General features: G+C 44.5%; 1 protein-coding gene across 1 annotated transcript; it reads right to left on the reverse strand.

Moving 5' to 3' along the window:
• Positions 1-6,748: 6,748 nt before the first annotated feature.
• LOC147625472 (uncharacterized) lies at positions 6,749-26,171 on the reverse strand. The gene is made up of 5 exons (XM_086818820.1): positions 25,759-26,171; positions 25,275-25,401; positions 24,882-24,950; positions 24,581-24,744; positions 6,749-8,154 (listed from the first exon to the last, which is right to left on the reverse strand). The coding sequence occupies exons 4-5, from the start codon at positions 24,650-24,652 to the stop codon at positions 7,495-7,497; spliced, it is 732 nt and encodes a 243-aa protein (XP_086674946.1). The 5' UTR covers positions 24,653-24,744; positions 24,882-24,950; positions 25,275-25,401; positions 25,759-26,171; the 3' UTR covers positions 6,749-7,494.
• Positions 26,172-27,849: the final 1,678 nt, after the last annotated feature.

Genomic DNA, 27,849 nt, shown 5'->3' on the forward strand with positions numbered 1-27,849 from the left:
ACATAGATGTTAGTTTGGTAGGCAACATGTCTACGTGGGTAGGCAATTCATCATACTACAATATTTGCAAGCACAATGTGGAAACACGTGGCAAGATCACCTTGGGCTGAATTTGACCAATTTTCAAGTGGTATGTGGGGAGTTGGTAGCTTGGTATACACAATACTTGATATATGGAACATATGCATATAATTATGAGAGTGGTTCCTATGGAAATGATGTTCATGTCACTTCCATGAGTTGGGGTTGCAAGGGCTAGAAGTGAGTAGTCCACATGTATTGTGGTATTCGTATACCCACATGTTTGTGTTGATGGGTTGTACACAACTTCTATTGTTGATTTGATGGTCAATGGAGGGTGTTGGGCGTGGTGATATCTCCATTATCTTAGACTTTGTGTCCCCTTGGGGGTCCTAATAAGATGTTAGATAAGTGGAACATTTGGAGAAAGGAAGCAAGAGAAGGTGCATACGCTACTACCTTATGGATTCTAGATATCCCACATGGGATGTGGTGAGTATAACTATCTTCAGATGTATGTCTTACATGAGAAGGAGAACCCTTCGCCTTCCTTCCAAGGGAGAGTAGGATCATGGTGTGGTTAGACTTGTGGGCCATCGCACATGGCTCCAACGCCTTAGGGACTTTTAAGTGGGTTCCTCCATGGGCCAACAAAAGGTTCATCATACAAAATATGCAAAACCCTAGTAAAGAATTAATCTTAAGATAAATTCATTTATAAGGTACTTTAAGACAAACCAACACTATTTTCACATCAATCGTATATTCTTGATCAGTTCATTCATTCATGCTACCTTGTCAATTTACATTATTCAATCCCATGATTGTTTGGTTTAAAGTGGATCTCACATACTTTTGATCGCAATGAAGTAAGATTCAATAGAGGTCTCATTATGTGAGTCCCTCTATGTATTGGAGCATAATATGATATTAGTGTGTATATTGATCTTGTGTTCTATGTATCACGACTTCAAAACTTGATCAAAATATCTATGATGAATTTAGGTTCATAGCAACACGTTGTCCGACCTTTGTTTGCTTTCATTCGTTCTAGTTAACACGAGACCATGGATGGATGAGACCCATAAGGTAGACTAATGGAACTTCATAAAGACCAAGCTTTTTGGTTGGGTCCAATAGAAAAAAGGCACCAATTTCAATAACAAGCACGGTATAGTAGATACTAAGGCATTTTGAACCAAATTTATACAATATCCACTTCAATATATATGAAGCCTTTGTATTTTAACAAGTCAAACACTAATTTGTAAGGAAAAGCAAACCACACAAAGGGTGAATCATTGATAGTGGAGCAAATTTTTACAAGAACACACAAAATATGTAGAAGGGCACTTAGTCAAAATGTAGAGTGAAGGGAAACTAATGCACTACAAGATTCCCATGTCAAGAATGGCAAACATATGAATCTAAGGATGCAAAACAATGCTTAAAAACATCGTTGTATCATTAGTGGATAATGTAGGTTGTGATTTGAAGTTAAAATTTGGGACGTGTGGCTTACAATTTTGGGATAAATTATTGAAATGCATGCATAATTCATATTTTTTGATTGGGTGAACTCTAAGACTCATACTAATTACAATTAGCCAAATGATTTACAACACAAGAAATTAGATAAGGTCTTCAAGTTTTAAAGGGGCGAAGGGAGGTTTAAATACTTTATTTGCATGATTGTACTGAAACTTTTACATCTAGAAATTTGATTGAGCAAGCATTAACAACTAAAACTTCACATATTAAAATTTGCAACAAAGGAAAACTCGGCACGAACATTTGAAACAGGCTAGGTTTATTTCACTTTTGATTCAACATTGAATGTTCATAAAATGAAGGCTAACACCAAATGTGCTATAGTATGTTAAATAATTATTCATCCATGATTGAAAACAAATAGATGCACCATTTAAGATTGCCTATATTGATGGTGCACTTCATGACCAAGTTGTAGGCATCATGATTGTCCATGCAATATAAGTTCCCATTATATAGATGTATTGAGCCATGGTCACACAACCAAGGTTTAATCCATTGCATTCATGAATATTGTTTTTCGTATTGTCTAGCTTTCACTCTTTATTGCTCTGAAAATGATCTCATGTGTTTATTCCATGAAAAACGTCCCTTGTCACTCTATTCAAGTGAGACTTAAGATTAAATGAAAAAAGTTACTACAACTCGATTGAGCTTTATATATGCATGATATGAGCAACGTGTGAAGCTTACAAGTGCTTTCATATTTTGATTCTTAGTTATTGTTGGTAACTAGCAAGATGGAATTGTCTTACATTCTCTATAATAATGGAAGCCTAGTGCATTTTTAATGTGCTTTTGACAAATCCTTGACGGGACGATGAGAGGCTCCTATTCTTCCACCATATTGACTTTCATTTTTCTTATCCCCAACCAATGACAAAGCACTTTAACGTGTGAATACAAAAATATTTTTTTGTAAAAAAAAACTAATTCAACTGACCATTTTCAAGTTCCTCATCATAGCCTCATGCTCTTGACTCTCATATGAAGTATCAAAACAGTTTCAGTAGCAACTCTCTGGAGGAAGTCTATAGTAGTCAATAAGCTATACACAACTGCTAACATTATATGCTAGGAGTGCAGTAGGTGTGGAGCCGGGGAATTTTTTGCTCCACTTATTGGAGGTTTTTTCCCGTGCCATTTTGTGCTTAGCACGCACAATAGTGTGACCTGTAGGGTGTGCTTAGTAGGCACAACCCAATCCTTCGTGTCAGGAGTGACTATATGTCACTCATTCCATTCCATGAGATCCACTCACGTGTGTTTTTGCTCTCTATGTGCTTTCCAACTTTCTTGCATCATGTTGCTTGTCTCTCAGCTCCAACAAATGGTATCATAGCTCAAGTGCCTGAAGCTTTCATCTCTTGCAAGGTTCTAGAAGTGCCGGTAGCTAATTCGAGGGATTTCTGATCCTTCGCTTGTGAAGGCCAAAGGAAATCGTGACCACATCAACAAGTGCATATTCAACAGATTTCTTAGTCATATATGCTTCACAATGATTGACGAGTTGATTGACAGGCAAATAGACAGGGTGATTCACAAGCTCTGTGGCTTTGTCTAACATTCTTCATAGACATCGCATAGTATTCCACCTCAAGAATAGACGAGTCTTGGATCAACTCAACCACACACAACAGCAAGAATATGGAGAAAGGGTGTGACAAATGCATTGCACCTAAAGAAAGGACGTCATTGAGATATTTCTCCTTAAGGATAGACTTTGCACATGAATTATGTCTTCAAAATTGGCATAGCATGACTCTCTTCTCCGCACGTCAATCAAAACTGTTTTCCATGGTGGGTATCACATCCTTATGTGGGTCATTTGCTTCTGGATTGAGATTCCACTACCATATCTCCACCAAACTACTATTTCTATGCCATCTGATATTTCCATAGCCATGTTTGATATTTTGGGGGGCAAAGTTTGGCCACATTTGTGCAATTACAATTTACAAGTGTGTTTTGAGGCCCGAGCACTTGGATGGTGCATTTTGGTGCCTACGCACATGGCTGAGAAAGACTTGGTTGGCATGCTTTCCTATGAGGATAGATTGGATGGAACTAATTATCCCCTTTGGTCATACATGATGCGACATGTCCTCATGGCCAAGGGCCTGTGGGGAGCTGCGAAGGGCACTGAGGTGCGTCCCCATACACCTTCTACCTCATCTACTAGTATTGCTAATTGAGAGGGTGATTCCCCTTGTTGTACTGGGACTACTTGTGCTCCCACTACTGAGCAAGCGAGATGGGATGGCAAGGATGCCAATGCCCATGCCTTGCTTGCCCTTTTTATGAAGAGGAGCATCATACTGCATATTCGGTCATGCAAGACAACTAAGGATGGACAGCTTGGCTAGCATGTATCATGTTAGGAATGAAGCTCATGTGGCATACTTGAAGAGGTAGTTGGAGAATTTGCTTATGCATGAGGGTGATTTTATGGATGCCTACCTCACAAAGCTTAAAGATTTGCGAGAATAGTTGGTGGATATAGATGAGATTATTCCAGATGCTACTCTACTTTCCATTATCTTGCAGGCTATCCATGATGCATATCAAAATGCCAATACCACTATCATGTTGTTGACGAAGGGTAATGCCAATTCCCTTACATTCGTTGAGATTGTGTTAGTTCTTCTGCAAGAGGAGCAGTCGAGACACGATAGGTCAACTATGCTTGTGGGAGACCAAGCATTTATTGCCAATCAAAAAGGGAAAGAGGAGGTTGCATTACATGAGGGGAGCAATCCTCGAAAAGATGCAGACCAGCCCTCTATAAAGGATATAGAAGAGGGTAAGCAGCCAAAGAAAAAGGGGAAATGTCATTATTGGAGGAAGCCTGGGCATCATATTGATGAATGTCCAAAGTGGATTCAAAAAGAAAAGAAGAAAGAGGCCAACATGGCTGTGACAAATAGTGCATTTGCAGGAGGTGATAAGAAAGACATTGCACATTATACTCAAGTCGTTCCTCTTTATGAGAATTATGCCTTTACAATGTTATGCAACTATAATCCGTCTATTCATGATGCATGCCTTTATGTGGCAAATGCCAGTGTTTGGTACTTCAACAATGGTGCTAGAAAGCACATCACTGCACATAGAGATCTCTTTACTTCTTTTCTTGGTGATTCTCATACTGGCACAATCACATGTGCCAATATTCCCTCCTATCATGTGAAAGGAGTTGGAAAAGTTGCAGCAAATGGTGATGCATTTACACTCTCTGATGTGTTATGGATGCCAAACATCAATAAAAATTTGCTATCAGTTTCAACCATTGCTAGTTGTGGCTTCATGGTGAAATTTTGGGATGATAGATGTGATGCCCATGACCTTATAGAAGTGAAGTAGTCAAAGTATATTCAAAAATTACTTCAGAGGTTTTCTTTTCAGGATTGTCAGCCAGCTGCTACTCCTGCTAAGCCTGCAATAAAATTCAGCCTTGAGGACTCTCACGATGCTTTTGATCAAACATTATACCAACAATCCGTTGGCTGCATGATCTATTTGTGCAATACACGGCCGGATTCAGTTTGGGATCTCTTTATTGAGATTCATGCATTGCCCAAAGCAAGCATTGGCAAACTGTTAAGTGGGTGTTCCACTATTTGCAAGGTACTTTGTACCTTGGTTTGTGGGGGGCTGATCCACAGCTGCACGACTTCTGTGACTCAGATTAGGCAAGATGTTGTGACACACGAGTGTCCACTTCATGTTTTTGCTTCTACTTTGGTTAGTCATGCATATCCTGGTTCAATAAGAAGCAACCGTCAATGGCCACTTCCAATTGTGAAGCTGAGTACACGGCATCTTTCACAACTTCTGTTGAGTGTGCTTGGCTCAGAAGATTATTTGTTTATTTGGGTACGGGACAGCCGTTTGCTACCTCTATTTTCATAGACAATTTCAAAAATTCCCATCTCTCATGCTCGCACAAAGCATATTAAGGTTCATTATCTTTATGTCAAGAGAAAGATTGTCCGCAGAAGAGACCAGCATGATCTATATACCTACACATGACAATGTGGCAGATATATTCACCAAGGCATTGTCTTGCGAGAAGTTCAAAGGCTTTTAGAAGCTTTTGAACTTACTTCCTTTCGCTGATTGATGTCACACAGCACCTTGTACATTGTCACCACTCCACTCTAGTGGGGTTTGTTAGCATTATATGCTGGGAGTGTAGGGTGACACATTAGGTGTAGGCCACTAATGTGTAGGTGAGGGCAGTTTTTACTCCAGCAAGTGGAGGCTTTTTCCCTTGTGTCATTTTGTGCTTAGTAGGCACAATAGTAGGTGACCTGCATGGTGTGCTTAGTAAGCACAACCCAATCCTTTGCATCAAGAGTTACTATTTGTCACCCATTCCATTCCATGAGATCCACTCATGTACGTTTCTGCTCTCCATGTGCTTTCCAGCTTTCTTGCATCCTCTTGATTGTCTTTCAGCTCCAACCACCACCAACAAAATTGCCAAGCCTTGCATAAGCAAACATTTAAGGGTACAACCTGACACTGGTATATTACATTAAGAAATCAATGCAAACTGAGAAATGTGCACAAAATAAGATGATTGCAATATAAAGCCATTAAGGAAATGATTGGAGCCTCTTCCGGTCTGCTTTGTAATGTATAAGTAACAATTACAAGGAATTCATTATAGCAAAATAACATAAATCAACACCAATACTCTGTAGATGACATGAACCATATGATTGGATCTACAATTTTATGGATTGTTTTTTCCACCCTTCTAGAGAAGGAAAATCTTACAGTGCGTGATGATCATGAACCTTGATGCTCAACTTCAAACTCAACTCTTAATATACTGAAACCATACTTGTAGAATTCAAGCATAACTGAATAACAAAACAAACATCCAGACTACGCTCACTCTCAGGAGTATGAACCAAATTCCGTGTTATAACTTTTATGCAGATTTGACTTCTCGTGGTATGAACCGGCAGTAAACAGGTGTGAGAAAGCACAAGTCAAGCGTACACACTTTCATGTCAGTAGACAAACAAATAATCTCAACTCAACCTTTGAAACCCGAAGTGTAGCCTGAGGTAATGCAAGATATTCTTGCAAGCGCAGATATGCATCAAGTGAATCTCCATTTCATTTTTAAGTGAGCCATTAAAATGCGACAGACCAACTCATTGTTTTAGTATGCCATTTTCAGTGTCATTATTCAAAATTACTACAGCTGGTAAAAGTATGAACTACAACGGAAATCTTGACCTGTTTCTCAGATGACAAGCAGAAACCTGCTTTGCCACACGAACGTAAAGCAAAATAGCCTCAAGCATTGTACATTCATACTTTCCTGGAAAGAATCAACTAATGAATAATATGTATGGAGACTCGTGTCCTTACTATTTGTGTGTATTTTTACAAGTGATGCAACAGAATGGGAGCACTAGTTCTACCCCATAGATGCTTCCAGTTTTGCTTCCAGTTTTTCAATCAATGTCATAGCCAACAGCTGAACAGTAATGTTTCTAGAGAGAGAAGCATCACAGCTACCATGTTCCCTATGTGATGGGCCTGCTGGCAAGAAGCTGTCACGCAACAGTCCTAATCCATAAAAGTCGGGACAATACATTCTTAATCACCATCATTACTTAAGGCATTTAATGTGTATGGGAAGATGCTAAATGCATCATACCAAACAATGCCCAAGCCTGTTTACAATGAGAAGTTTCTCTCGAGATGTCATGCCATGGGGTTAAAATGGATGAAATACCACCAGCGCTAGGGATGGGTGCCTTTGCAAGTTGCCCTCACAAGTTCAAAGCACCTCAGATTGCAGCTAAAAAGTTATTTTAGCTTCAACTACTACCCCATCTACATTTTCTCGCTGGTCGCTCAGGTGTCACTTCTGTTGGATCAGGGGGATGATGGTTGTTAAGTGTCAGCCTTCTTGCTGATCTCTTCTGTCATTGGCAGTTTGAAATGCTCTTCACGCTTTTCCAACTTGGCTGCCAACTCCAGCTGCTGCATCTTCAGAGGTTGCTGGACATGTGCATTCAGACCACTGTCATCAGGATTTATAACAGCTACATCTTCTTCTTTAACTGCTCCCTTGTCTTTCCAATTCCTACATAGTTCATTTCCACCCACTCCTTCAAGCATATGCCTTCTAAGGTCACACTCTGTTCCTTTTTTAGCTTCAGGTACTGAGTGATCAATTTGGCTGAAAATTTGCCTATCACTGCTGCCCGGCACAATCTCTTGAGACTGTCTGCTAGAAGTTTTGTAATGTTTACCACGCTGTCTGCCTTTCTTTGTAAGCTTCTTGTTATATGCCATAACCCGGGAAGCATCATCATCGATTCCCTTTTGGCTGGCCCAGCGTTCTAGTTTTGAGCGGCCTCTTTGGTGGTGCTCATCTTGTGACAACCCACTGTGACTCACATGAGGGCTCTCTTTAGCAGTAAGACATCGAGCCTCAAAAGCATTCCCTTGTGACCTGCAGATTTCCAAGCTTACTTCTCCATTACCACCGACTGGTTCAGCTTGTTCCCATCGGACGTCTATCGTATTTAATGATTGACTGCTAAGAGCCTGCAAAATACAACTCCCTTCTACTCAGAAGAAGTTTCTTTTTGGCAGAAGGGGGAGGAGGGATGTAGATCTACAGTTTTATCACAGGAAGAAAAGCTGGAAAAAAAGCACGTTAATACAAAGAAAGAGACAACGATCCACAAAGTTGCCGAATATCACACTTGCAACAAGTTGAGCAAAAGACCATGATTCACATGCAGCTAGAAAAGCCTAGTTTTCCAACATAGAATACTCTCTAACCTAACAAACACAACCCTAAGAAGATAGAATAAAGCGTACTGTAGCTTTTAAAAAAATGAGAACAGGTCGATGATTAATCGATGCCCCAGAAATGCCTATGAAGTGAATAATTGACATACAGTTGTATTTTGTTAGACTTTACTGTGCAACTGCAAGGAAGTTTGGGGAAGAACATGGTGAACTTGGATATCTTGTCACTGTAAGAAAATACCGTTCTGACTTGTACAAAGATGGCTGACGAAGGTCAGAGCAGTCAGACACGAGGCCAAGGTGCTCCTGCTGCACGAGAGATGAACCCGCAGATGTCTATGGGTTTGGAACAAACAACATGATGCAACAGATGGAATCATTTAAAAGAGATCCTAGACTGCAGCACTTGTTTGTTCAGGGAGAAACTTCAGAAACGGCCTATGATGTGCCAAGGCCCCCGTGCAAGCGGACATACAGCCAGAGGCTAGAAGCCAGAGGAAGGGAAGGTCCCGTTCCAGGACTAGTAAGAGGAAGCATCGTCAAGAAGCCTCTAGTTCCTCTTCATCCTCTACATCCAGTTCCGCGTCTTCTTCTTCTGATACCTCCCAGGAGAAATCAAGAAGGGGAAAGACAGCAAAGAAGAAAAAGTCTGACAAGGCAAGGGAATTTAAAGAAGGCGGTAAATCTGTTATATTTATCACCTTTAATGGCAGATATGGGCAAGCCGAGAAGGCGGTACAATTTGTCAGACAGTTTGATGCAGCATTTCGAAGTGAGAACTTCCTGGAATCTTCTGAGTTAAGAATGGTTAGTCTGCATCTAACAGGAATAGCCAGTGCTTGGTGGGAAGCCCAAACTCAAGATGGCACAGCACCAAAGCATTGGAAGGGGTCAAGAAGGCCTTTTTCAAGCAGTTCCTGCCTAAGGAATTTAAAAGCCATGTCATGAATGCTTGGGACAGCTTGCATATGGAAGCAGGAGAGTCAGTTGACGATTACAATCAACGGTTTTGGGACTACTACCTGCAAGTCTTGCCTTTCAGGAAGATTTCCCGAAAGACACAGATGGAAAGGTATATGGCCGGTCTGACCCCAAAAATTCAGACCCAGGTGAATCCCCAACGTATAAAGGGTATTCAGAATTTAATGCATTCTGCCACAGTGGCCAGCTTGATGTATATGCAAGACCCCTCGACATTAATGTCACTGCAAGCAGGAATGCCACAGAGAAGGAAGCCTGAACCCTACAGACCAGAAAGAAGGGAATTCCCTGAAAGAAAAGAATTCCCTAGAGGGGCAAGAAAGGGGTTTCAGCCTCAGAAGCCGAGGGGAAAACCACCACTGCCCAGAGGATTTAGGATTAAATCCAAGTTTACTCCTGAGCAGATTGCAGTATTCAGGAAAGAGGGCAAATGCTTCCGATGTGGGGAAGGACATGTGGCTGCCAGGTGCCCAGAAAGGCCTTCGACTTCGAAGGTGAAAGAGGCAGAAAAACAAGAGCCACCTAGGCCTAGAGCTGCAGGAATCCCCGATGTTTTGGGACGCAGCCAGGATCCAGAAGAAAGGGAGATGTGATTGGCTTGGGGAAAAATTCATGACCAGCCAGCATTGATCTTCTTTGACCAAGGGGCTTCAGATAATTTTATTTCAGAAGACTTGGCCATATGACTTGGGATCAAGGTGGAAGAATTAGGCACGGCCTTGGATGCTGATCAGATGTTCCATGGAGACCCAGTGCCAGTTACCCCACTCATTGGAAAGTTACGTAGATCAAGAGGATTTCTTTGTGTCACCGTTGAAGCACCATGATGTAGTGCTTGGAATTCCATGGTTTCACCGCCACAGTGTACAGCTGAGTTTTCCAGATAGAGTGTTTCAGTTTGTACATAAGGGTAAATTACAGAGGATAGTTGCTAAAAGCAGAGGGGAGACTATTCCCATTGTATCTGATAAGTCTTTTGGCAAGGAAATAAAATCAGCAATTTCTGCGTACATGGTTTTTGTCAGAGACAGAATCTCAGATGTATTTGCTGATTTTAGTGTACAAGATGAAAATAATTTTCAGTTTTTGAATAAATTTAAAGATTGTTTCTTTGAGGCACTACCAGAACAGCTACCCCCAGAGAGGCCAGAGGATCATATGATAGATCTAGTGCCAGGGAGTGAGCCACCAAACAGACCACCTTACAGGGTCAGTGCTACTCAGAGGGAGGAGATCATGAATCAAGTACAGGACTTGATGTCCAAAGGGTTGATTCAGCCCAGCTCCTCACCATTTTGTTCACCTGTACTTCTAGTGCAGAAAAAGGATGGTTCGTTCAAGATGTGCGTGGATTATCGTGCTCTGAACAAGATGACCATCAAGAATAGGTTCCCCATTCCTCGCATTGATGATGTCTTGGATAAATTGGGTGGAGCCTCCCTCCACACCGGAGGAGACTTTTGTCCTTCTGATTGTTATTGGTCCCATGGGTCATCTTTTGGCCCCCCGAGGACGATAATAAACTCTACTCTACTCTCTCTCTCTCTCTCTCAACTGTGGTAGATTGGTTAGCCCAATTTGTTCATGGAAGCCAAATTTGGCACGTCCTGTGTTCAAATCCTCCCATTGGATAGATCATTGTGGTCTCTTGGGATTGTTCCTATGATGTTAAAAATTCTCTCTCTCTCTCTCTCTCTCTCTCTCTCTCTCTCTCTCTCTCTCTCCAGAAAGTCCCAATTCTATCATGATCACTTTTTGAGAATATCAGCAGACGGTTTCATCATCCGACCCCGGTACCTAGAGGACAGAGGAGTTTCACATGCACTAAGGATCTGAGTCTCTTCACATCAGCTGGAGATTGAGACAAGCAGAGTAGTTGGTATACCCAGAGAGAGATGGACATGCAGGCTCTGTACCACAGGAGAGATTGAGACAGAGGAGCACTTTTTGTGTCAATGCCCAGTCTATTATGAGACCAGAGGATGCTACCATTGCCTCTTCTTAGAGGGATACGGTCTTGGTCCACTTACACGGCTCCTTCACTATTATGATCAGATCTGCATTGGCTTATACCTACTAGAGATGCGACACCACAGGGACAGTCTTCTTCGACAGATCAGACAATCGCAGACAGAGTGCTACACCGACAACTGACTAGAGACAGAGGCACATCACAGATTTCTTCATATCTAAGGAGGCTCCAGGATATAGCAAGATGGTAGATGAGGAGCTAGTGGACCACCATGACGACCGGATAAGAGGCAGGTGGCAACTTCGGACCCCACGCAGACACACTCGAGCACGCACGATCACGGTTCTCCCATCACTGCTCTCCTTAGTGGGACTTGCCCTACCCAAGGAGTCAACCTTGATATGGCTGATCGGGTACGAGCACGCAGGCCTCGCCCACCACCGAGACGTACCACCTCCCGCCAGCTACAGATTCATGAGATCCTCACATCCCATAGAGCCACTATACTAGAGGCACCAGTTTCTCTATGTATGTTGGATCCCTTGATGTACACTACCATGCAGTAACTAGTACTTTAGATTAACTATTTTTATAGTATTCAGCTTGGGCTTATCTTGCCCTTGCCTCTTTCTTTTTTTGTTTTAGCCCCTTGTGGCTTGTATGAGACATTCCCTTTTGGATGTGTATTTTGTCGCATAGCCCCATGAGGGCCTCTCTCTCTCTCACTCTCTCTCTTTTGTGCCATTTTTTGTATCATCTGGAGATAGACACATTTTTGTATCAGGACTAGACACACCGTCCTTCATAAATTTTTTGGTAGATACGGTTGGGCCGGCCCATGTTGAGACCGCCACCGTTATGCCCGTTGTACCAGTTATCTTTAGTCTCATAGACCTTCACGGTCTCCCGAAGACTTTAATAAACTCTCTCTCTCTCTCTCTCTCTCTCTATTATCTTCAGCAGGGCAGCAGACTTTTCTGTCTTCCCTTGAGTTGGTCGTACCCTGCAGTGGGTGGCTGAGTGCTGGCCAGCGGGGTTCTTTCTTGTGCTGTCCATACGACAGTTGTACAGCAGATATAGCAGCCGGTTTTTGATGACAGAGACACATGAGAGCCCGGAGAGGGGCTTACCACGGGTTGAGGGTTATCAGTGGGAGTCAGCTCACCGACAGGGGATGAGACAAGCCACCTCCCGAGGTTCAGGAGGTATTGCAGTGCTTTTCAGACATGGGTTACATGAGCATGTTCGAGTCGTAGCACGAGACTCGGAGGCGAGATACATGTGGATTAGCTTACGCCTCTCGGAGACCAGATGGATTTATATCGCCCTTTGCTACTTTCCTCCGAAGGGGTCACGGTTTGCCACCACCGAGGAGCCGGGTGGAGGAGAGGCTAGTGAGTCTCCATACTCTGTCTTATCTGAGGAGATCTTACACTATTCGACACTGGGAGAAGTCTTCTTGATGGGGGACTTCAATGCATGGACTCAGAGCAGACAGTGCGAGATCTATGACTTTGAGGATCCCTTGAGACTAGAGCCGCTAGCTACAGAGGATACAGGGACCACTCGGATCTCCGCTGATGGAGGAGCTGACAGCACTGGATATGGGCAACATTTGTTGGAGCTTGGGGCCCGACACCATCTCGTTATTTATAACGGGATGACTCAGTGGCCAGATTCAGGTGGGTTGACTTGCTTTCCAGTGGGAGGCGGCAGTAGTACAGTGGATTATGTGATGGGATCCCGGGAGGCAGCAGATATGGTGTCTCACTTCACCGTATCACCATGCCCCATTGGGGCGGATCATACATACCTATCCCTCACTTTCAGGAGCTTATTGGAGACCCACCCACCCATCATACAGCCACCACGCACTATTTTTCACTTCACTCAGGACCTAGCCGAGGTGTACGACTATCATGTTCATGATCAGCTATTTGCCTTAGATCCATTGGCACCCATGGCCATGCTCACCTCCCAGCTCTCACATGTACTGCACTCCGTAGCCGCGAGGAGTTTCCCATACCACATATACAGACAGGACGGCCACCTACATTTGGGAGCATGCCCCAGAACCGATGGTATGATGATGAGTGCAGAAACCTTAACCGCAGTCTCCGAGTGCAGAGGGCTCGCGGGGAGATCACCCAGAGGCAGGCAGGCAGGAGGATGCATACTCTCACCCGCCGTAAGCGGCGAGCTTATGAGGAGACTCAGTACTGGGACACATATCACATGCTCATGAGCCAGATGCTGCTGCTGCTTGGAGGAGACTCAGAGAGCCCCATTCTCCCACACCTATTGCCGATCCTCAGACCTAGCAGACATATGCAGAGAGACTTTATGATGTGCCTGCACAGCCCCCTATACCACAGTCCACAGAGCCATGCTCCATAGTCTCCACCTTCTTCACCCCACCTATGGTTAGGAGGGCCATATGCCGACTCCAACATGGACGGGCGACAGATCTTATAGGATTAAAGGGAGAGCATCTCATCTATGCTATTGATACATTGGCACCATTTCTTTCTCATCTCTTCAACAGAGCTCTGTCAGAGGGGTTTCCGGCTGAGTGGACGATGCACACATTTGTGCCGATGCATAAAGCGGGAGATGTACTAGACCCCGGGAACTACAGGACCATCATGATTGGCCATATATTGGCCAAACTATACGGGGCAGTTTTGGAGGCAGAGCTGAGCACTCATGCAGAGGTTGGGGGATTGAGAGCAACAGGCCACGCAGGCTTCCGTCGAGCCTTCTCGACCATCGACCACATTTTTACATTGAGGTGCCTGATTGATCAGGCCAAGGCACGGAGGCAACGGCTCTATTGTTGCTTTGTGGATTTCCGCAAGGCATTTGATACTGTGCCCAGAGAGCGCCTCTTTCGGCGACTACAGACAATAGGCATACCTTCAGACATGATGTGGGGCATATACAGGCTATATGGGCAGGTCTTTGGGAGAGTCCGATGCCCAGGAGGCTTGTCCGACACAGTTGCTAGCACCATTGGTGTGAAGCAGGGGTGCCCGCTCTCCCCCACGCTCTTTGGGCTCTATATTGATGAGGTGGTCGATTACATCACACAGGGAGGAGGCTCTGGGATTGAGCTATCAAGTATTACTGTCCATGTTATGCTTTATGCTGATGACATCGTCTTGGTATCCGACACGCAGGTTGGGCTTCAAAGACACCTTGTGGCTCTTGATGACTTCTGCGCACAACACGGGCTCACAGTGAACCTTGGGAAAACCAAGGTTATGATCTTCCACACTTCACCCGCAGTCAGGAGCCACACTACTCTCACATTAGTAGGAGGGCGGGTCGAGGTGGTGAGCTCTTATGTTTACCTTGGCATCACATTTACTAGCTCAGCTGGACGCTTCTCCATGGCTCAGGCAGTCCGAGACTGAGTGACCCGGGGGTATGCAGCTCTTGCTGGCCTTGAGCGTCAGTGTCATCAGGCACATTTTCAAGAACCCCGCACGAAGGGGTGGCTCTTTGATACATTAGTGACACCAGCCTTGATGTATGCAGCAGTGGTTTGGGCACCAGGGCTTGCAGCCTCCACATGGGTACAGCTGGAGAGACCACAGATCTTGATGCTCTCGAGGATGATACGCAGCAAACCATCCGTCCCGCACGACATTGTTCGAGCTGAGTTTGCTGCACCACCTATGGCAGTGGAGGCATTGTTCGAGACGATCTCCTTTATATACAGGATGAGGGAGATGCCCACGGGGAGATTATCCTGCCGAGCTTTTGAGGCATCCAGACAGCTGGCCGAGGCTGGACACACTGGATCTTGGTATGCACAGATGCTACAGTGGTTCTCACATCATGGGATAGACATTGAGCGGTTGCCACCTTTTCAGTATGATCAGTCTGCTCCACGGGGTTACCTCTCTCTCAATGAGAGGAACAGAGTGATGAGACAGGACATATGGCAGCACTACATATAGGAGACATGGACAGCACCAGAGAGCCCACTACCACCGAAGATGCTGTATTACAGAGACCACTTTATGAGCATCTCAGGAGATGGGTTTATACATCGACCACGGTACATGGATGTATACATGCCACACAGCTCTCGCGTTGCTATTGGACAGCTACGAGTCTCATCACATCAGCTAGAGATAGAGGCTGGGAGAGTGGCACGGGTTCCCAGAGCTGAGCGGATATGCAGATTGTGCGGCGAGGAGGTGGAGACAGAGGATCACTTTGTATGTAGATGTAGAGCCCACCAGGGGATCAGAGATAGATATGCAGGATTGTTTGAGGAGCACTCTTCACTACATCAGTTGATGGAGGCCTCGGACCAGCGACAGCTTGGCAGACTACTACTAGAGCTTCATAGTTCTCGAGAGAGACTCCTCCAGACACCTGCTCCCACTAGGGGTGGGAGACAGTCATAGTCACAAGGGACGGTGACGGGGGACGGGGACGGGGACGGGGACGGGACGGGGGACGGCCATAAGTAGGGAACGGGGACGGGGGAGGGAACGGCACTCAAAAAATACTTTTTATTTTAATTTTTCTACTCTACACTTATTCTACTTTGGAAGTACATCAAAATGAGCACAAATTTACATGGACGGACTCAAATGAGTCAATGACAAAAAAAGTGCTGAAGACTAGAGGCTAGCCGCTAGAGAGACAGTCTATGCAATGTGTTTGAGACAGCACCATATATAGATAGCATGTTCTTACACTACTCTCTCTAAATTTCTGCCGCCGGGGGGATCCAAGGGGAGTTCGGGGGCAGCGCCCCCGAAGCTTGAAACGAACTCAAAATCGTGATGATTTTTTCAATGGTCGGCAGCAAAACATCCTATTATGCACAAAATCATTCAAGAAAAATAGCAACAAGAAGTAACAGCCATAAATGGCTAGAAACGGGCAGGCAGGCGCAACGGCCAAAAACGGCAGGAGCAACGACAGGCGCAACGGCTCTCTGTCGTCCCCCGCACAGGCCGTCCCCGACAGCCCTCCCCCGTCCCCTGCGCCGTCCCCTGTTTGAAACGCCCGTCGGGGGGACGTTCGTCCGTCCCCGTCCCTCCGCCGTCCCGTTTCGGCGTCCCAGCGTTCCTAGGCTCCGTCCCCGCCGTCCCCTGTGACTATGGAGACAGTCCCAGCTCACAGATTTCTTCCAGAGAGCTATACCAGTGCTAGTTGATGTACCACGTGGGGTGACCGCACAGAGAACAGAGGAATTGAGAGCCAGGAGGAGACCTAGACAGACTGGACATAGAGCATCCCGACTCCGTCACCGAGAGATAGCAGCTATCCGAATGAGACACCAGATGGAGACACAGGAGAGGCTAGCTCGCTTTCATTCAGACTCAGGGTACATGTTCACGCCATTCACAGCCTCAGCATCGGCGATGTATGATATCTTATATCCCTCTTATGGCCCTGGATGGAGTTAGACATAGATCTGCATAGCATGCTTGTACTACCCCTTCAGCATATAGAGATGCATCTTGCCTTAGCACTCCATCCACATCCCCACCCCCCCTTATATTGTTTGTATATGGGCTCCACCGATCCATGATGACTCACAGTTGTATCCAGACACATGCACACTTTTTCTTTTCTTTCTTTTCTTCCGATGACCGGAAGAACACAGTTGTATTATTTTTTGTCTCATAGGCCGACTTTGGCCTCTCGTAGACGTTAATCTCTCTCTCTCTCTCTCTCTCTCTCTCTCTCTCTCGCCGTCGCCTTCTCCCTGGGCTCTCTCTGCTCGCCGCCGCCTTCTCCCTGGGCCGCCCTTGTTCGCTACTGTCGCCGCCTTCTCCCCGCTGTTCTCTGTTCGCTACCGTCGTTGTTCACTGCTCTCTCTCTCTTCGCCGCCCACTGCGCCTTCTGTTCGCTTCCGCCGCCCCCTCTCTCACTGTTCGCCTCTCTCCTCTGCCCTGTGCCCGTCGCTTCACTCTCGCCCTCTCTCTCTCTCTTCGCTGCGCACGCTTTTCCCTCACCCACGCTTTTCCCACCCACCCTTGCTCAGGCCCCCAAGGCAGCAACATAACTCTCTCTCACTTCTTCCATGGCTTCCCCCTTGCGCAACCCGACGAAGGCGACCTTTATGGTCACAAACAAGAGGATAACAAATGTGGAAAAGGAGATGGAGCGATGGTGGAAGGAGAAAGCCAACTTTCTCCAAATGGTATTCAATGAGGGTAAGCGGTGGAAAGAGGAGAAGGAGGACCTCATAGCAGAACTCAAAGACCTTCACGGGGACGTCAACACGCTCAAAGGCGTAATTTCAGCTCTTCAGAGGGAGCTTGCAGAGGCTAAGGCAAATGGTGGACTTGAAGAAGATGAAATTCAGCCATCCATGATAGAAGAGCTCAAGGTTATCAAGGAACAAGTACGGGCAATTAAGGAAGAAGAGAAGCAACACGAAGCAAAGACTTCCTCATGGGTGGAAGTCATCACCAAGACTCAAAGGAAGATGGATGAAGCGGAGAAGTGGATAGAGGTCGCCAAGAAGGGTAAAGGTAAGGAGATAACAATCCCTACACCTACAATCATTAACATGACTTTGGAAGAGGAACAACGAAGACGTACACGTGCTTTGCATGTGAGGATTACCGGCCTTAAAGACGGGGATAAAGTTGAAGAGGAGGTGAAAGAGCTTATGGTGTTGATGGGGATTGACAGTCCGGCACATGCAAAAGCCTGGAGAGTGGGCAAAAAAAGCGGAGGCAACGGGGAAACATCAAAGGAAAGAGCTCTCATACTTCGCTTCCCCTCTATTGAGGCGAAGAAGAAGTTCTTGAAGAGGCGACCCACTTTAAAGAATACAGGCATTTTTCTTGGTGACGATCTTACTCTTTCACAGCTTGCACATATGAAGGAAGTCATACCAGAGATTAGGGCGGCAAGAGAAAAGGGAAAGATAGCATTTTATAGACAAGGGAGGGTGGTCATCGTGGAGCGACGCTCTACATGACGGTGCGAGACCTATGAGACCAAATTAAACCTGGCAGCCTGGAACTGCAATGGATCCCTCAAACTTGATGTAGGTGCCTTTGAGGACAGCTTTAGAGATAGAGATATAGTCTTCTACTTGGAGACTCACCAGGCCCTTGGTCAGATGATGCCACAGGTGACAGGATACAGAAGGAGACAGCTTGCACCTGCAACCGCTTCTACACATCGTTCGGAGAGATGATCAGGCCAGATATATGTGGGTGAGACTGAGGGCCGACACAGGCAGATTCCTGTATATTGCCATATGCTATTTTGCTCCTAGTACATCGACATATGCAACACCTAGTCTCCTTTCTCTGTGCTAGATGATAACATATGGGAGTTCTCTAGGGATGGAGACATCATCCTGTTAGGGGACTTTAATGCCCGGACGGGCAACCGCCAGACAGCCTTTTATGATACCTCAGAGGAGATGCTGAGAGAGCTGGACACTCTGCATATGGGATTAGACAGACGCTCACAGGATGTGGAGTGCACAGAGTATGGGAGATATTTGGTAGATATGGGGACTGCACATGGGTTGGCCATACTTAATGGCTTGCAGAGGTTTCCGTCAGCAGCTGGATTTACTTGCTTTCCACATAGACATGGTGCTAGCACAGTGGATTATGTTATGGCTATGCCGAGCTTTGTTTCATGCATTGAGGACTTCACAGTTGGATCTCGGCCCATTGGGGTAGTAGTGGATCATGCATTGTTGACATTGACCATCTCTTTTCACTTTACCACAGCTCAGAGGACACGAGGGGCAAATCACACTCGATATACTTTTACTTCAGAGACTGATGTTGTCTATAGAGATGGGATTTATAGACGTCTGTACACAGAGGAGCCAGGGAGACCTTTGGAGGAGCTGACCCATATACTGACAGAGACTTTATAGGATGCAGCGAGAGAGGCATATCCACATACTCAGCCTGGACAGAGACAGCGTTCTGGGTGTGTGCCCCAGAACAGCTGGTATGATGAGGAGTGCAGAGAGACAAGAGCCCGACTGCAGCGGGAGGTTGCTTTGGGAGTCACTACTCACCGACAGTCACGTATTGCCTTCCGACGCCTTGTGCGAAGGAAGAAGCGGGCCTTCCTTGCTCAGCTAGAGCAGGAATTATACTAGCTGTTCTTGAGCCAGGATTCGAGGGAGGCTTGGCGTTTGTTTCATGAGTCCTCCCCTGCTTTGGCCATCACTTCTACGGAGGTCTGGGGTAGTTATGCAGCATCTCTATATACAGTTCCTGAACAGACACCTTTTCCTGACCCGCCAGCACCATGCCCACAGACATGTACTTTCTTTACCGCAGAGATGGTAAGGAAGGCCATTGATAGGATGAAGAGTGGGAGAGCATATGATCATGATGGATTGGTCGCTGAGCACTTTATCCATGCGAGAGACATGCTGGCAGAGCTTCTAGCAGTGATGTTCAATCGTGCTATGTGTGAAGGCTTACCCGAGACTTGGAGTATGTCCACCATCGTGCCTATCTTCAAGTCAGGGGACCCTATGGAGCTAGGGAATTATCGCACTATTATGATTGGTCACACACTACCACGATTGTATGCATCCATTCTTGAGCAGCAGTTGAGTAGATGGGCAGAGAGAGGGCATTCGAGCAGAGGGACAGGCAGGGTTCAGGAGAGGTTTCTCTACTCTTGACCACATCTTGACTCTGCGGGCCATTATTGAGGAGGGCAGGTCGCATGGGCGACGGATTTATTGTAGCTTTGTGGACTTCCGCAAAGCATTTGATACAGTGCCCAGAGCCAGATTGATGAGGCGATTACAGGAGATGGGGGTACCCATAGAGCTCATATCGGAGATTATGGCTTTATATAGATCAGTTTGCAGGACAGGTACGCACCCCAGAGGGGGTCTCTACTTTGGTTCACTCGTGACTCCACTATAGGAGTGAAGCAAGGTTGCCCGTTATCTCCTTCATTGTTTGGTATATATGTGGATGAGGCTTCTGACTACATTGAGAGATTAGGGGACAGAGGAGCCCAGCTAGCAGGTACATGGATCCCACTATTGTTATATGCTGATGATATTGTGTTGATCTCTGACTCCCCTGAGGGTATGCAGCGTCATCTGGATGCTTTACATGAGTTTGCACATGATAGTGGATTGTCTGTCAACCTTGGCAAAACCAAGGTTATGGTGTTTAACACCACGCCACAGTGGGTTAGGCAATCAGCTCCCACATTTACATATGGGCAGGAGATTGTGGAGTATACAGATGCATATACATATCTTGGGGTAGTATTCAGTGGGCCAGTGTTTTCGATGAGGAGAGCAGCAGAGACTAGATTGACTAGAGCACATGCAGCCCTGGGTGGTTTGGAGAGGATGTGTTTGCAGGTTTAGTTTCAAGAACCTCGAACGAAACTTTGGCTTTTTGACACTCTAGTGACATCTCAGCTATGCTTTATGGAGTGCAGATATGGGGACCTTCAGTGGGCCATCACAGGCGGGTGGAGAGGTATGGAGAGGCCTTTGGTATCTATGATTGCTTGGATTATTAGAGCCAAGGCCTTGGTACCTCATGAGATTATTCGAGTAGAGCTGGCGGCTGCCCCTCTGGTGATTGAGGCTCTTATGAGATCAGTCTCCTACATACATGGCTTGTGGGATCTCCCCCGAGACAGATATGCACGCCTCGCCCTTGAGTCCTCCCGACAGTTAGCTTTACAGGGAGACACGGCTTGTTGGTATGGACAGATGACATCTTGGTTCCAGGCACATTGTTTTAGCATGGACAGATTGCCTCCCTTCCAGTATTCTCTGGAGGCACCCTCTCTCACTCTCACACGGACAGAGATTACCAGACTCATCCGTCAGGATTTAGTTCAGCTGGACATTAGGAGGACATGGATACAGTCGACTGAGAAGCTGGGCACGAAGATGGCTTTCTACAGAGAGCATTTCTTCAGCTCACAGCAGATGGTTTTGTGATCAGACCCAGTTACATGGATGTACACTTGTCTCATGCAGTACGATGTGCTATTGGTCAGATTCGCACATCCTCACACCAGCTTGAGATTGAGATTGGCCAATATAGAGGTATAACAGCTAAGGCCAGGATATGTCGAGTATGCCATGGGGAGCCAGAGACAGAGCTGCATTATATATGCCATTGTACTGTATACTATGAGATACGTGGTCGTTTCCACTGTTTATTCAGAGAGGGTTTTGGACCACTTTCCAGAGTCATGGGGTACAAGGACCAGAGGTGTTTGGGATTGTTCTTGCTTGAGCTGCGGAGATATAGAGATAGCCTGCTTAGGCGCACAGAGAGCCAGACTCAGAGGCACATTACAGACTTCTTTAGTCCAGCCATCACTGCGCCAGATGGACCACAGCAGCAGCAGCAGGACATGGATACCGCCCACACCAGCGGTACACTGATTGATCGTGCGATTGAGCTTGGGTGGCCCAGACGCCCATGACTATGGAGGAGGGCATCCCAGCATAGACGGAGGCACAACAAAGCATCAAACTCGAACACAACTGGTCCATAGCTCTAATGGTCAGAAGCAACCCATCAACCATCCTCCCACATGCCCTCTCTAGTTGTGACCTCGTGGGAGGGGGACTCTGCCCTAGAAGAGTAGAGCTAGTGCCAAAGCAATACATGCGATATTGCTTGGCTTGGAATCAAATGACGAGTCAACATCCTTCCTCTTGAACTTGCAATTTCTCGCCAAGTGTCTTCATTTCCCGCACTTGTAACACCTAATTCTACTCTTCTTCGGTTTCTGCACTCCAACATATGCCTCATTACCACGGAATGCACTACTGCCTGCAGTAATTGACAACAGAAGGGACTCCTCCTCAAGTAACAATGAACTAAGGTCATCAAAATCCAGTTGATTACTTGTGGCCTGACAGCGAGAGACCATATCATAACCAAGCGGGAGCTTAGGGATAACAGTGCCACTAGCTGAAGAGAAATCAAAGCCACTCCCATCAACAAAAGCTCATCATGAATAATATTTTCCTTCATTGGAAAGTGCTGCATGGTACTGCCACTCAGAAACTCAAGTCTAAATAGCTTCCCCATAAGTATAACTACCCTCATCACAGAGTCCCGTGCATAAAGGTCCTCTAGCTTGGACCACACCTTTGACACATTGGTCAAGGCATGAACTACATGTGAGACTTCTTCACTAATTGTCTGAACCAAGACTGAGTGAGCTTTTGAATCTCGTTCCTCCCAATCCTAAAGCTCCTCCTGGAACTCGTCCTCTTGATCCATGGTCCATTTCTTCAGATTCTCGAGGCGCCCTAGTTTCTTTTTAAAGCCCTGAACAAGTTCCCAAAGACCTTTGTGGATTAATCAAATCTTGAGTCGCTACTTTCAATGAGCATAATTGGTTCCGTTCAGTTTTTCTCCTCTTGAAACATGCCGACCAGATCGGCAATTGATTCAACCAACAAACACAAGAAAGGAGCCCTGAAATAACCCTTCAACTACAATCCTTTTGACCAAAGTCAAACCTTCTAACCGAAGCAAGCACCAGATTTTTGGTTTATTATTGTCAAACCCCTTGGGTCGGAACCCATATTCCTTGACTGGAGTCGAGTCTCTTTGACTTAGTCAATGCTTTAACCAAGTCAATGTGCTTTTAATCTTGGGTTGACCAAGTGAAATCCCTGACTACATCAACCACCTTGGGTTGAAACCCATTCTTCTTGGCCGAAACGCACATGTGCACACAACATATAAATACTTGGTTGCCCAGGTCAGCCCTTTTGACTATGGTCAAATCCCTTTGACCAAAGTCAAACCTTCTAACCGAAGCAAGCACCAGATTTTTGGTTTATTATTGTCAAACCCCTTGGGTCGGAACCCATTCTCCTTGACTGGAGTCGAGTCTCTTTGACTTAGTCAATGCTTTAACCAAGTCAATGTGCTTTTAATCTTGGGTTGACCAAGTGAAATCCTTGACTTCCAAGTCAAATCCTTGACCAAAATCAATCAAACTTTGACCATTAAAATAATCCTTTGACTAAAAGTCAAACTTGGTCAATCTTTATTATTACTCGTGGATATTTAGATCTTGGTGATAGGCCCCTTTTTATAAGGCCCAGTCTGCTGCCGCAAAGGTGGCCGGCCAAATCTGGCCACCCCAACGGCAGACTATTTGCCAACCTATTGGCCCTCTCTCAGATAGGAAACCACTAGACGTCCTAAATTCTAACAGTTTCAAAGGAGACTCGGAAGACTTTAAAGAGGACTTTTAGTTTGAGTGGAGTTTCACTACTGTTTGAAAGAGTTACATATTATCCATTTTGAGTTCTAGGGGAGTTTCAGGATAGTTTGATGGAAGTCAGTAGGCGTTTGATAGAGTTACTTCGAAGTGTGAAAGAGTTTCTTAGAATGCATTGCAATTTCATGAATCGGAGTTCCATGGTGTTGTCATAGATTTTCACAAGAGTTTCAAGGTGTAGGAGTTGCAATGGGGCTTCTTAGGTTTCAAAAGAGTTTCATGGAGTTTACATGAAGTTTCACAGAGCTTATTGGAGTTTACATGAAGTTTCACAGAGCTTATTGGAGTTCCATGTTGTTTCGACGAGCTTCCACCTATTTCTGGGGAGCTTCATGGAGATCATACAATATCAACGTAGCTTTATGAAGTTTGAGTGGATCTTGATAGAGTTTCACTAGAGTTCAATGGAGTTTCTAAGAGTTTTAGAAAGGCTTCACGGAGCTTCTTATGTTTTCAGTGGTGTTTTTGGTGGATTTCCATAGAGTTCACCTAGAGTCTACTGGACTTTCTTTGCATTTTAGAAGTTTCAATAGAGTTTCATGCCTTGAGCCTCCCAAATCCAATGAAACCCTTAAAACATCTGACACCACCAAGCATAGGCAGGTTTAGTTTTGGCAAACATGGTGTGAATGCACTCTCACTTTTGCACACCAGTCACGTAAATCCTGACGTCAAGCTTCCCTAGTGTGGTCAGTGATTGCGGACACGTTAACTTGGAAATGCAGCAATTGAAAAATATTGCATGGCATCAACATCAACTGCGATAAGAAAACTGGCTGAGATTTAAGGGAAAAACTGCATATATGTCAACACAACAAGGAGTCTACAAAACTCCAGCTTGAAATTGACTCCTAAAACAAAACTTTTGGACTGTAACCAAGATTTGAAATAGTGACCCATAACACATCATATGAGATCTAGCTTACATCAAAAAATAGTTAAAGAGTGCCTTTTGAAGGAGGTATAGGAACATGAGCTTCAGTGGTGATATACATGGTATAAATGTCCTCGCCCTACACCTTGGCCACCTCCTGCAGCAGCAGCAGCTGTAGTCATGACCACCATTCCTATTTGACGATGTTGTGCACCTTCACCAGATGTTCCACGTATGCCTGCAGAGCTGCTACCAACTCTGGAGGTAGGTCTGGATCATACTCCTAGAGAAAAAGTATCATCCATTTCATTAATTATCGGTAACAAACAAATGCTTAAGGTAGTCAGGAAGTCTCAACAAACAGTTGTCAAAACTATCAGAGAGTGCCTCAGTAAATTAAAGAGCTTCACATATACTAACCTTTTCGGATCACCCACTTTCATACACCCTGATTTTGCTCTGCATGGTGCTTTCCAGATGAAGTTGTGCCTATAATTCAGTTAAGCAATATCATGAACTCTAGCCAGCATTCAAATCGCGTCTAAAAATTAAGATCTGTCCACCTTGCACATAACTTCAGATAAGAGTTAAGCTACAGGACTTTTTTAACGGCCACAGTTTCAAACAACAAAATGAAGTTCACAGTCACAAGCACCACCTTTCACTGAAAAATCCCAACAAAAAAGATGTATGGAAGAAAGAATTACTACAAAAAATGGCATAGCAAGCTTCCCTTGTCCTACTTTTAAAGAGGCATCTGATGAACCACCAAAAGAGAATGTCTGAATGTTAAACTTTGGGATTGAAGCATACCAACTGCTGGCAATAATCCTTCCAACTGCTCTCATTGAATCCAAAGTTGAAATAATCAGAGACATCAACACTAGGATGTCTCCAAGGCTTCTCATCTAACGTATCAAGATCAATATCATACACTGTCCTGCACAGTAACTCTTATAAGCAAGTTATATGGTCACTAACTAAATGTACAACAAGCAGAATATCATAACAGTGACACCAGAATCTGATATCTATATACCACCTGTAACCACTTTCATAAATATGGTTAGCCAAACAAAAACAAATATAAACTTTGCCTTTTCTAGGCATACCAATAAGAAGACAATACAAGATGATGAACAGGAAATTTACAAACATGCATATTTGGACAAGTAACCCTGAGAAAATATATGCTCGTTAATGTTGTTTAAAATACTAACGAATAAAATGCTCTTAACAGGAGCCATCAACAAAATCCCCTAATGTTCTTGACTTCAGAACGGATATAATAACTCACTTGTTTGGTGGAAGAGTATACTCAAAACCATATTGTATGCCCCGAGATGCATTGTTTCCCCAAGAAGGTAGAGGAGGAAATCCCCGACTAGCCCCACTCCAGTCACCTCTTCCGCCTACCAGCTTTGGATAGAGAGACTCTGTTTGGACCCTGTGCACCTGACGTTGCTCTTGCCCCACCAAGAGCACCAGGCCTAACATACTGCATGAAAAAAAAAAAAACAATCCTGCGCTTACCACACAAGAATTGAGCAATAACCCATTTGAGCCACTTCCTACCTCTAAAGAAGTGTAATCTGTCTAATGAATGTATGTACTATGATAAAGAACTAAAAGAGCATGATAAACGCGGAAGTATTTGGAATGGAATAAAATAGAATCAAACTAAATAAGAGTTTCAATGCTTGGAAACTAAGGTCTCACAAAATCATGCACATAAACAGTATTCTTGTAAGAGAGAACTGGTCCAAATTTTCAAATGTGACATTTTGTGAATCCAGTGTGGCCGTTGTGTGAAAAGGATGATGGGATGCTATACAGAATGCCAATGCTAGTGTGCAGCTGACAATGCTAATAGAGAAACCGGCATCGACTCTGCAAATGTATGGCATTTACTGCTGTATGAAGCAACATGTTATGCCATATGTAACTCAACAGGCAGTTCCATGGTGTTGTACAGATGTCATGGATTTGCAAACAACTTAAGTGCAAGCTTGAATAAAATAGAATCAAACTAAATAAGAGTTTCAATGCTTGGAAACTAAGGTCTCACAAAATCATGCACATAAACAGTATTTGGAATGGAATAAAATAGAATCAAACTAAATAAGAGTTTCAATGCTTGGAAACTAAGGTCTCACAAAATCATGCACATAAACAGTATTCTTGTAAGAGAGAACTGGTCCAAATTTTCAAATGTGACATTTTGTGAATCCAGTGTGGCCGTTGTGTGAAAAGGATGATGGGCTGCTATACAGAATGACAATGCTAGTGTGCAGCTGACAATGCTAATAGAGAAACCGGCATCGACTCTGCAAATGTATGGCATTTACTGCTGTATGAAGCAACATGTTATGCCATATGTAACTCAACAGGCAGTTCCATGGTGTTGTACAGATGTCATGGATTTGCAAACAACTTAAGTGCAAGCTTGAATCACTGCTGTTATACCATGGAAGCAATGGTAGTCAATTTGTTTAGCTTGAGAGATCTAGCTCTAATGAGGGGCTGTAGCAGAGAGATTGTGAGTGTGGAGAGGGAAGCAACAAACAAAAATCTCATTCCTCCAAAACCCCAAATTCCACAAATTAAATAATAAAAGAAATAAACCATAACATCATAGCATAAATCAAAAGAGCATGAATCAACAACATAAAAGATCAAGAACACAAGACTGGGTGCAATCTCTCCCCCGAAGTGTGTGGCTCCACTCCCACACTCGGTATTTTAATCATATTAATAAATTTAGCCCTTGGAGCCATAAATGGCATAGCTTTTCCAAAATTGGGCTTTTACAAAATTGAACCTTAGTCCAATGCTTTTAAAGCATTTCATAAAAAATAAACCAATGTCTACCTTGGTTGTCTCGAATCCATGATCTATACTCAACATAATTCCACAATGTTAGATCACAATTACTTTGGAATCATTCACAAAAATAATTATAACAAATGGAAATCATCCATAACCATGCTTCACACATGAATCATGCATCACATATATAATTAATTGCATTCACTCCCCTGATAAAATATTCTGAAAAATCTCACTCCCGTGATACACATGGGCTCAGTTTTGATGTGCACATCATAGATTTGGACACTCTCACTTGTTGCCAATTGAAACACACAATGATGTCCAGACTCAATTGTTCTTTCCTCAACCAAAATTGCATGCATAGTCTCTGCACTTTCTATTCTCTTCTTGGCCTCCTTTGATATTACATGCCTCCATTTGGTCAATCTTTTGGACATTGTTGATGTTGATTGTGGTGTATTTTCCTTGAAACCATGGTCATCATCTCTAGGAGTAGCAATAGCACCTGTGATGTTCTTTGTTAATGAAGGCCCATGAACTGTGAGTGCATGTAGCT

The sequence above is a fragment of the Cibotium barometz genome, chromosome 24 (genome assembly GCF_041138505.1).
Source record: "Cibotium barometz isolate CiBa-2024 chromosome 24, ASM4113850v1, whole genome shotgun sequence".
In the NCBI taxonomy this organism is placed as follows: domain Eukaryota; kingdom Viridiplantae; phylum Streptophyta; class Polypodiopsida; order Cyatheales; family Cibotiaceae; genus Cibotium; species Cibotium barometz.

Bases quoted from the DNA above. Each gene is read 5' to 3' on its own strand.
- LOC147625472 (XM_086818820.1), bottom strand. From the start codon at position 24,652: ATGGTGGTCATGACTACAGCTGCTGCTGCTGCAGGAGGTGGCCAAGGT. The intron at 8,155-24,580 runs GTATATCACCAC...TGTATTTTGCAG, and splicing joins GGCGAGGACATTTATACCAT to GCTCTTAGCAGTCAATCATT.